Genomic DNA, 11035 nt, shown 5'->3' with positions numbered 1-11035 from the left:
AAACCTAGATAGTGTATTAAAAAGCAGAGACATTTGTCAGTCAACAAAGGTCCATATACTCAAACTATGTTCTTACCAGTAGTCATGTGTGGATCGGAGAAGGCAATGGCACCCCACTCCAGTATTCTTGCCTGGAAAATCCCATGGATGGAGGAGCCTGGTGGGCTGCAGTTCATGGGGTTGCTAAGAGTCGGACACGACTGAGCGACTTCACTTTCACTTTCATGCGTTGGAGAGGGAAATGGTAACCCAATCCAGTGCTCTTGCCTGGAGAATCCCAGGGACAGGGGAGCCTGGTGGGCTGCCATCTATGGGGTCGTGCAGAGTCAGACACGACTGAAGCAACTCAGCAGCAGCAGCAGCAGCATGTGTGGATGTGAGAGTTGCACCATAAAGAAGGCTGAGGCTGGAGGAACTGATGCTTTTGAACTATGGTGCTGGTGAAGACTCTTGAGATTCCCTTGGAGAGCAAGGACATGAAAATAGTCAGTCCTAGCTTCCCTGGTGGTTCAGAGGTTAAAGTGTCTGCCTGCAATGCGGGAGACCTGGGTTCGATCCCTGGGTTGGGAAGAGCCCCTGGAGAAGGAAATGGCAACCCACTCCAGTAGTCTTGCCTGGAGAATCCCACAGATGGAGGAGCCTGGTGGGCTACAGTCCACAGGGTTGCAAAGAGTCAGACATGACTGAGCGATTTCACTTTCACTTTCAAAGGAAACCAACCCTGAGCATTCATTGGAAGGAGTGATGTTGAACCTGAAGCTCCACTACTTTGGCAACCTGATGCAAACAGTCAACTCATTGGAAAAAAACCTAAGGCTGGAAATGATTGAGGGCAGGGATGATAGAGGATATGATGGTTGAATGGCATCATCAGTTCAGTAGACATGAGTTTGAGTAAACTCTGGGAGATAGTGAAGGATAAGAAACTCTGGCCTGCTGCAGTCCATGAGTCACAAAGAATCGGACACAACTTAGGGACCGAAAAACAGAAACAACATGTATTATATCATGTCATTTGCAAGCAGAGTTAGTTTTAGTTCTGTTTCAGTTTGGCTTCCTTCTATTCTTTTTTATTTAATAACTGCATTGGCTAGGACTTCCATAACTATGTTGACTAATAGTGGGCAGAGTGGACATGCTTGTCTTAATCCTGATCTTAATGGAAATTCTTTCCATTTTTCATCATTTAGAATATGTTTGCTGTGGATTTGTTGTATATGGCCTTTATTATGTTGAGATAGGTTCCACCTGTGCCTTCTTTCTGGAGTGATTTTATCATTTTTGTCTTTCAACCTATTTGAGTTGAGCTTTGTGTATAATGTATTTTAAGGGTTGGATATAATTATTTTCGATGTGCATGCCCACTTTTGTCTACATAATTTATTGAAGGGACTATCCTGCTATTCAAAAGTGTATTAGAGGTCTTCAGTTCAATTCAGTTCATTTCAGGCACTAATTCATGTCCAATTTTTTGTGACACCATGGGTTGCAACACACCAGGCTTCCCTGTCCATGACCAGCTCCCAGAGCTTGCTCAGACTCATGAACATTGAGTTGTGATGCCATCCAAACATCTGATCCTTTGTCATCCCCTTCTCCTCCTGCTCTCACAGGAGGAGAGCAGGGTCTTTTCCCAACACCAGGGTCTTTTCGAGTCAGTCCTTTGCATTAGGCCAAAGTTTTGGACCTTCAGCTTCAGCACCAGTCCTTCCAATAAATATTCAGGACTGATTTCTTTTAGGATTGAGAGGTTTGATGTCCTTCTTATCCAAGGGAATCTCAAGAGTCTTCTCAAACACTACAGTTCAAAAGCATTAATTCTTCAGCGCTCAGATTTCTTTATGGTCCATAATCTGCATCCATACATGACTACTGGAAAAATCACAGCTTTGACTAAATGAACCTTTGCTGGCAAAAAAATGTCTCTGCTTTTTAATATGTTGTCTAGGTTGGTCATAGCTTTTCTTCCAAGGAGCAAGTGTCTTTTAATTTCATGGTTGCAGTCACCATCTGTAGTGATTTTGGAGCCCAAGAAAATAAAGTCTGTCACTGCTTCCATTGTTTCCCCATCTCTAGTGCCATGAAGAGATGGGATGGGATGCCAGGATCTTAGCTTTTTGAATGTTGAGGGTTTTTTTTTTTAATTTATTTTAATTGGAGGCTAGTTACTTTACAATATTGTAGTGGTTTTTGCCATACATTGACATGAATCAGCCATTGGTGTACATGTTGAATTTTAAGACAGTTTTTTTTCACTCTCCTCTTTTACATTCATCAAGAGACTCTTTGGTTCCTCTTTGCTTCCTGACATATGGGTGGTGTCATCTGCATATCTGAGGTTATTGATATTAGTCCTGGGAGCCTTGATTCTAGCTTGTGCTTCATCCAGCCCAGCATTTTGCATGAAGTACTCTGCAGCTGCTTAAATGAGCAAGGTGACAATATACAGCTTTGATGCACTCCTTTCCCAATTTGGAACCAGTCCATTGTTCCATGTCCAGTTCTAACTGTTGCTTCTTGACCTGCATACAGGTTTCTCAGGAGGAAGGTAAGGTGGTCTGGTATTCTCATGTCCTTAAGAATTTTCCAGTTTGTTGTGATTCTCACAGTCAAATACTTCAGTGTAGTCATTAAAGCAGAAGTAGATGTTTTTCTGGAACTCCTCTGCTTTTTCTATGATCCAACCAATGTTAGCAATTTGATCTCTGATTCCTCTGCCTTTTCTAAATCCAACTTGAGTATCTGCAACTTCTCAGTTCATGTACTGTTGAAGCCTAGCTTGGAGAATTTTCAGGATTACTTTGCTAGCATGTGAGATGAGTCCAACTGTGTGGTATTGTGAACAGTTTTGGCATGCCTTTCTTTGGAATTTGAATGAAAACGGATATTTTCCTGTCCTGTGGCCACTGCTGAGTTTTCCAAATTTGCTGGCATATTGAGTGAACTTTTACAGCATCATATTTTAGGATTTGTAACCATTCTTCTGAAATTATATCACCTCCATTACCATTGTTCATAGAGATGCTTCCTAAGGCCCACTTAACCTCACAATCCAGGATGTCTGACTCTAGGTGAGTGATCACACCATCGTAGTTATCTGGGTCATTAAGATTTTTTTTTTATAGTTCTTCTGTGTATTCATGTCACCTTTGCTTAATATCTTCTACTTCTGTTAGGTCCATACCATCTCTGTACTTTATTGTGCCCATCTTTGCATGAAACGTTCCCTTGGTATCTCTAATTTTCTTGAAGAGATCTCTAGCCTTCCCATTCTATTGTTTTCCTCTATTCCTTTCCATTGACCACTGAGGAAGGCGTTCTTATCACTCCTTGCTATTCTTTGAAATGTTGCATTCAGTTGGGTATATCTTTCCTTTTCTTCTTTGCCTAGAGCTTCTATTCTTTTCTCAGCTAGTCCTAAGGCCTCCTCAGACAACCATTTTGCCTTTTTGCCTTTCTTTTTCTTGGGGATGATCTTGATCACTGCCTCCTGTACAATGTCATGAACCTCTGCCCATAGTTCTCTAGGCACTCAGTCTATCAGATGTAATCCCTTGAATGTATTTGTTACTTCCACTGTATAGTTGTACGGGATTTGCTTTAGGTCATACCTGAATGCTCTGGTGGCTTTCCTTACTTTCCTCAATTTAAGCCTGAATTTTGCAATCAGGTGTTCATGATCTGAGCCATAGTCAGCTCCCGGTCTTGTTTTTGCTGACTGAGAGCTTCTCCATCTTTGCTACAAAGAATATAATCAATGTGATTCTGGTATTGACCATCTGGTTATGTCCACCTGTAGAGTCTTCTCTTGTGTTGCTGGAAAAGGTCAGTTTTCATTCTAATCCCAAAGAAAGGCAATGGCAAAGAATGCTCGAACTACTGCACAATTGCACTAATCTCACATGCTAGGAAAGTAAAGCTCAAAATTCTCCAAGCCAGGCTTCAACAGTACATGAACCGGGAACCTCCAGATGTTCAGGCTGGGTTTAGAAAAGGTAGATGAACCAGATATCAAGTTGCCAACATCTAATGGATCATCAAAAAAGCAAAAAAGTTCCAGAAAACATCTAGTTCTACTTTATTGACTATGCCAAGTCCTTTGACTGTGTCGATCACAAAAAATTGTGGAAAATTCTTCAAGTGATGGGAATACAGGACCACCTCATGTTCGTCCTTAAAAATCAGGTCAAGATGTAACAGTTAGAACTGGACATGGAACAACAGACTGGTTCCTAAATTGGGAAAGGAGTACGTCAAGGCTGTATATTGTCACCCTGCTTATTTAACTTATATGCAGAGTACATCATGCAAAATGCTGGGCTGGATGAAGCACAAGCTGGAATAAGATTACTGGGAGAAATATCAATAACCTCAGATATGTAGATGACACCACCCTTATGGCAGATAGAAAGGAATAACTAAAGAGCCTCTTGATGAAAGTGAAAGAGGAGAGTGAAAAAGTTGGCTTAAAATTCAACATTAAAAAAACAAAGATCATGGCATCTGGTCCCATCACTTTATGGCAAATAGACAAATAGATGAGGAAACCATGGGAACAGTGACAGACTTTATTGGGGGGGGGGGACTCCAAAATCACTGCAAATTGTGAATGCAGTCACAAAAATAAAGATGGTTGTTCCTTGGAGGAAAAACTGTGACAAAGAAAGCATATTAAAAAGCAGAGACATTCCTTTGCTGGCAAATGTCAGTGCAGTCAAAGCTATGATTTTTCCAGTAGTCACATATGGATGTGAGAGTTGGACTATAAATAAATGTAAGCACTGAAGAATTGATGCTTTTGAACCATGGTGGTCTTGGAGAAGACTCTTGAGAACGTCTTGTACTGCAAGGAAATCAAAGCAGTCAATCCTAAAGGAAATCAGTCCTGAAGGTTCATTGGAAGGACTGACAAGAAGCTGAAACTCCAATAGTCTGGCCACCTGATGCAAAGAACGGACTCATTGGAAAAGACCCTGATGCTGGAAAAATTGAAGGAAGGAGAAGCAGGGCACAACAGAGGATGAGATGGATGGAACCTTTCAGCAAATTGATGGACATGATTTTGAGCAAGCTCCGGGAGTTGGTGATGGACAGGGAAGCCTGGCGTGCTGCAATCCAAGGGGTCGCAGAGAGTCAGAGATGACTGCATGACTGAACTGAAAGTTTCAGTTCTTTATTGAGAGATCTGTTTATTTCTTCATATTCCAGAATGCTGATCTGGATGAAATACAATGTTCTATGAGTTCTATTTTGTTGCAATATGTGGAAATTTTCTTCTTTTCTCTACTTCTCAAACTTTCTTGTTGGAAACAGCATCCGTATATTAACATTTTAGCCTTAAGTTGCAAGAGGTCACTAAAGAAAAATTGCAGTTTGTCATATTCATATGTGACATTTAGTGCATCTGATATCAGAAAAGGGGCTGTGCTTATATCAGATAGGCTTCATGGTGTCCAAAGTTTCCTAAATCCCAAAAGTAAATGCCTGATGTGAGGCTCTTCATGGGCCAGTTGACTATTGTTGAGATTGGATTTTATAATTCTTTATTATCTAGATGTGATTCTCTCAACAATTCCAATCCCAACCCAATTTCATGGGACAAACAGATGACAGCGCTTTCAAGTCTTTAAAGGAGAGTTTTAGAGGCCACCTGCCTCTGGCCATCTCCATGTTTCCTGTCCTGTGAGAAATGACGGGGTTGTCTTGGAGTTCTCACTACAATGAGGGACCACCGCGGACACATCGGGTGGCGACAGGTGCTGTGGCGTGTGGATAGTCCCCGTGCCCTAGAGTCACGAAAGGCCACTGACCTTTCGGTTACGACCCTTTACCACAGTCAGCAATTCTCCGTCAGCCACCTCACCCCAAGAGGTCTTTTTATCTGCTGCTTCTTGCTCGACTCCTCATCTGCCCTCCACGCCCATCACCAGTGACGTCCATCGTGATTGCTTCACACTCAAGGACACCTCCTGACCCCTGATCCTCTGGAGCTGTCTCCTCGCAGCGACTCTCAGGAGGCAGACGTAAGCCTCGTATATTGCCACGTGGTACCTTCATCTACTGGACAAGAGCCCCAGAAGAGCTCTTCAGCCTCGCTGGAAAGGACCCTGCCAAGCAGTGCTAACCAACCCTCCAAAGAATAGTGAGAGGGTAACAGGCAGGAAAGCCAGGGGTCTCCAAACAGGAAATAGGCTGCAAGTGTCAGACATTTTTATCTCTCTCTTAAGCGGCAGAGAGGAAACAAACTAGTGTATATATTTTTTCCCCTTCTCTATACAAATTTAAAAAGAGGTTTCTCTTAAAATACTGTTTGCCATAATGACACCTGGTTCCACCTGAAGTTAACTATTCTCAAACCTTGAGTTAACCAATGCATTCTTCTTATGGAAATGTTTGTCTTAAGCTATGTTAATGTACTATGCATTTACCCCAGACTCTGTCTTCAAGTGTTCTGCCTAATGGCTCAGAACCTACTTGACAAACCATTATGTTATACTCAGACATTGTTCCCCTAATCTATGTAAACGAAACTATTTGTATGGTAATCTGCCTTTCTACAAGATTCAAGTCAATCATTTTATGGCCTGGGGTGACTCATCTGGTGCCAAGATTATCCCAAAATACATCTTATGAATAAGGTGCCTGGTGACATTCTGCGTTTGAAGACATTCTTTCTTTCATTAACAGACTGCTAGATACTATACAGCATCCAGCTGAAGACTAGCAGGGGGGCACTCTTTCGCCCCCTTCTGATGCCTGTGTCAGAAGCTTTCTCTATCTCCTTTATACTTTAATCAAACTTTATTACACAAAAGCTCTGAGGATCAAGCCCCGTCTCTGGCCCTGGATTGAATTCTTCTCCTCCTGAGGCCAAGAATCCTCATGTCTTTTCTTGGATCAGCAACAACCTTTCAATAGGAACTTGGATTCCCATGGCACACCTAAACTACAGCTGAGCCCTGAAAGGACCTGCACCTCAAAGGTGACCTGAGTATAATTATTTTCCAGAGTTGAAGATAATATGTTATGAGAACTTTCTACAATATCTGGACCAGAACTATGGGACGTTTTTCTGTCAAACCTTCAATATAATGTTAAATGTCAGGTGCTTTCCAATGACTATGATCATGACAACCCAGAGATTTTATTTAGAAGTGCCTGAGAGTTCTCCCTATTAGTACTTTTGTTACCTAAATGTGACATCAACAGATTTACAGTCTGTGCACTTTCCCTCTGAAGGAGACACTGCACCCAGAAAAGTGCTTCCTGTCATTGAGAGACAGAAGTTTAAAAAAACCTAAGTATTGATCATTTTCTGAGAAGGATCTTTACAAAAGTGCATGTTTTAAGTTGCTTAAGTCGTGTCTGACTCTTTGCAACCCTATGGATTGTAGTTCACCAGGCTCCTCTGTCCATAGCATTCTCCAGGCAAGAATACTGGAGTGGATTGCCATGCCCTTTTCCTGGGGATCTTCCCAACCCAGGGATCGAAACTTTGTCTCCTAACTCTCCTGCACTGGCAGGAGACTTTATCACTAGCAGTTTTTTTCCTACTAGTAATGCCACCTTGGAAGCTCTTGATGAAAAGTGGGAAGTGTAAAAGAATTAGAATAAGAATGAGGAGGAGGAGAAGAAAGAAAAAGTACAACTAAATGAAACCCAGTGACCAGGAGGAAGAGTTTTCATGCCCTTGGACAATCCCTGAATCCAACAAGAACAAAGTTACCTCTTCTTTTCTGGCAAAAACTCAGCTAATAAAAACCACAGTGTTTTAGTTACAAGAGCCCTCCCACCTCACTTTTTACTTTGATACAAAAGACAGTCTCTCCACTTCTACTGGGGAATTGCACATGACTCATTATGATTGCAACTCCAATTTGCAATTCTCAGTTGGTCCTAAGTAATCTCATTTTTGCTACTGAAATGCCTGGCAATCTGTTTTATGTACAAAAGTTTACTTTCCATGATACTTTTTATTTTTATTGGTTCCACAGTATACTAAGTCAGTCGCTGGGATGGACTTGTGGACATTCCTGCAACATCCTTGCTTAAACGAGAGAAAGTGGCCACAACCAGCCTGTGAGAGACAAGACGAAATGAAGATTAGCTCTGCTACTGAAGGGGAGGGATATGGATGTAGGTGAAGGCCATCATCCAGTTTGGGGTCAAATTTGGGGTACAGATGTAAATTAGCAAGTAGGTGAATTTGCAAAAACATAATTCATGAATAATGAGGATAATTTCCTATGGGACATCAGGTTAAAGTCTGTAACACTACAACTTGCAGAATTCAAAGTGTTTGTGAAGGTAGACTGAAAGCAGGAGGGTGTGTCTTCTCACTGAATATGTACAGAAACAGCAAAATATAATATTTAAAGATTTCCTGGGACTTCTTGGGTCATTCACAAGATTTGACAACTTTAGCCTCACATGAAAAATGACGATGAGCCTGAGAGTTGTATTGAGCCTCTCTGACAAGACAAAAACAAAACAGAGAAAACACACAATTCCTGAGTATTGGACTACATGTGTGTGTTGGTACATATTCCACACAGACATATATATACAAACAAACAACTATACTTAAACAAAAAATCTATGTTTGGTTTTATGAAATCAATATAAACCACAATAATGGAACAGTGAGGACACAAAAGAGATTGCCAGGGAATCGCTGAGCAAGACGAGAAAAGCAGATTCGAATACGAGTTACCTCCCGGCGCCCCCGGGGCACCTGCTCCTGGGCGCAGTCCTGAACGTGGGGGGCCCTGAGCGCCCCCTGGTGGTCCTGGGCGCCCATGCAGGGAGGTTTTTGTCTGGGCTCACTCTGACTTCCACTCACTGTGTCTCTTGCACAGTAATACACGGCCGTGTCCTCAGGTGTCACGCTGCTCAGTGAGAGAGAGACTTGGCTCTTGGAGGTGTCCCTGGTGATGCTGAGCCGGGATTTCAGAGCTGCGTTATAGTATGTGTTTCCATTATAATCTATTGCACCAACCCATTCCAGACCCATTCCTGGAGCCTGGCGGACCCACTCTACAGGATGGCTGGTTAATGAGAATCCAGAGACAGCACAGGTGAGGGAGAGGGTCTGTGAGGGCTTCACCAGGCTGGGTCCCGACTCCCGCAGCTGCACCTGGGACAGGACCCCTGTGGACAGAGAGAAGCACGGTGACTCACAGGCTCAGATGCAGCTTCCCCACGTGCCCATGTCTGATCCAGAGACACTCACCGCTGGGAGCTGACAGCAGGAAGAGGAAGGTCCACAGTGGGCTCATCTTCGAGCAGATGTGAGTCACCGCTCCCGGAAATCTCTTCAAGCCTGAGGAGGAGCCTGAATTTAAGTGACCTGGTGCTTTGTTTCCACCCTGTGACCTGAGTGGATCTTTGCATGTGGGAGGGGCCTCTGCATAAAAAGCAGAAGGTAGTGAAGGGAGGTCCCTGTCTCTGGGGCTCCCCCTGTGAGGAAGATGCTGACTGTTCATTCAGAGAACTCAGCCCCCACCTGGGGTCCCCCACCCAATTCCCTGGGGCCTCTGTGTCCAGCAGTGAAAGGATGTGGAAGGGCTGGTCAGGAAAAAAGGTGTCATCAAATATCAATCACAGATTTTGGAAAGAGAGTAATCACATGGAGGTTCATCTCTTCATTTGTCAAATACACACCTCAGATTCAAGGTCTGCATAGTTGTCAGAAATTCTTATTTATTCTTTCTGAATTAGCTTATGTTCATGAACAGGATTTTAAAACATTGGAGGGAAAATATGTGATAATTGCATTCAATTCAAATAAAACTCAGTACAATTTAAATTCATCATAACGCCAAAGGATTTTTTATATCCCTTAACTGGCAAGACCATTTCTTCATTTGAAACAGTTTAAAATCAAGAGATCTCTGGAGGTGGGGTAAATACTAACCATGCAGTTAATTTTCTAGATGAAGTAGTCACCTCTGCTGAGATGTCTTCCCAGCATGGCTGACTTGCGCAGTGGGCTGTCCTGCATTTTTCTGTGCACAACTGAGTGTCTTCAGGAACATGTGAACCATAGGACCCACTCCTTGAGGGTGGTCACTGAGGACCACAAGGCTCCTGAGGACTGAGGACAGACAGCGCCCGGGAGCTCCTAGTGCTCCAACATGCTGGGCAGGTGCCCTGGTCACTCTGCACAGACTCCCTCCTCCTCCAAGTGCTTATTTCTTCCTCTCTGTGTGCCTTCCTTGAGACAGGAGCTCAGGAAACATAGTCCCCACCACAGTGGGTGAGAGGACATGCATGGTTCTTGGAGGTAAACCTTCACAGTGAACGGCGTGCAGTGTGAGGGCGGCATGGTCAGAGGAAAGTCCCTCCTCAGGAAGCAGGTTCCCTTGAAAACCCCACTGAGAGCAGCTTTCCCGAGCCCAGGGTCTCCGTGTCCTGGACTGAGCCTGAGGTCCTCTGAGTCAGCAGTGCTGGAGAGCAGAGCACAGCTCCCCCGTCTCCCTGTGGCCCTGAGGCTGTGGCCTTGCACCTGCATTCTGGCTGTGAGCATGTAGACTGGGGATGACGGCTGTCACCGCGTGTCTGGACTTTACACTGGGTTTTCCGGGGGTGGTGAGTGCTGCCATCAGTGGTGTTATCTCTCCCGGAGCCAGAAAAGACCGGTGTGGGTCCCCATCTCTGACTGACACCCTGTCCATGTGACCCTGGCCCTCTCCTGCCCTGAGACCTCACCCCTTCACGTCTGGGGCAGGTCAGCTCTTCCTCGGCACAGAGATCTCACCTGGACACTGACTGAGGTAGAACCTACTGTCTATGAAAAGCCCTTTCTGGTCTGGCTTTGGTCATGACACTTCTGCACCAGCATGTCTTCTGTGCCAGATTCAGTTTCCCAACACCTGAATGTGCCCTAAGAAGAGGCCCCACCTCACTCTGCCTCAGAGTTTTGTGGGACCACTAATCCCAGATAGTATGCAACATGATCAAGACTCCTAGGGTGACCCTGGAACTGCGAATCTCTGGCATCCAGGTCTCTGAACTTCTACATGTGTCCTGATCC

At 44.0% G+C, this 11035-nt stretch overlaps 1 gene segment (V, D, J or C); it reads right to left on the bottom strand.

Moving 5' to 3' along the window:
- Window positions 1-7954: 7954 nt before the first annotated feature.
- Window positions 7955-9340, bottom strand: LOC110152951 (immunoglobulin heavy variable 4-59-like). The segment is given in 3 exon segments: window positions 7955-8077; window positions 8714-9150; window positions 9233-9340. Coding segments are annotated over 3 exon segments (606 nt in total).
- Between the last annotated feature and the right edge of the window lie 1695 nt (window positions 9341-11035).

Source organism: Odocoileus virginianus, unplaced genomic scaffold, assembly GCF_023699985.2.
Source record: "Odocoileus virginianus isolate 20LAN1187 ecotype Illinois unplaced genomic scaffold, Ovbor_1.2 Unplaced_Contig_44, whole genome shotgun sequence".
Lineage (NCBI taxonomy): Eukaryota > Metazoa > Chordata > Mammalia > Artiodactyla > Cervidae > Odocoileus > Odocoileus virginianus.
This window is presented reverse-complemented; position numbering and strand designations above follow the sequence as displayed.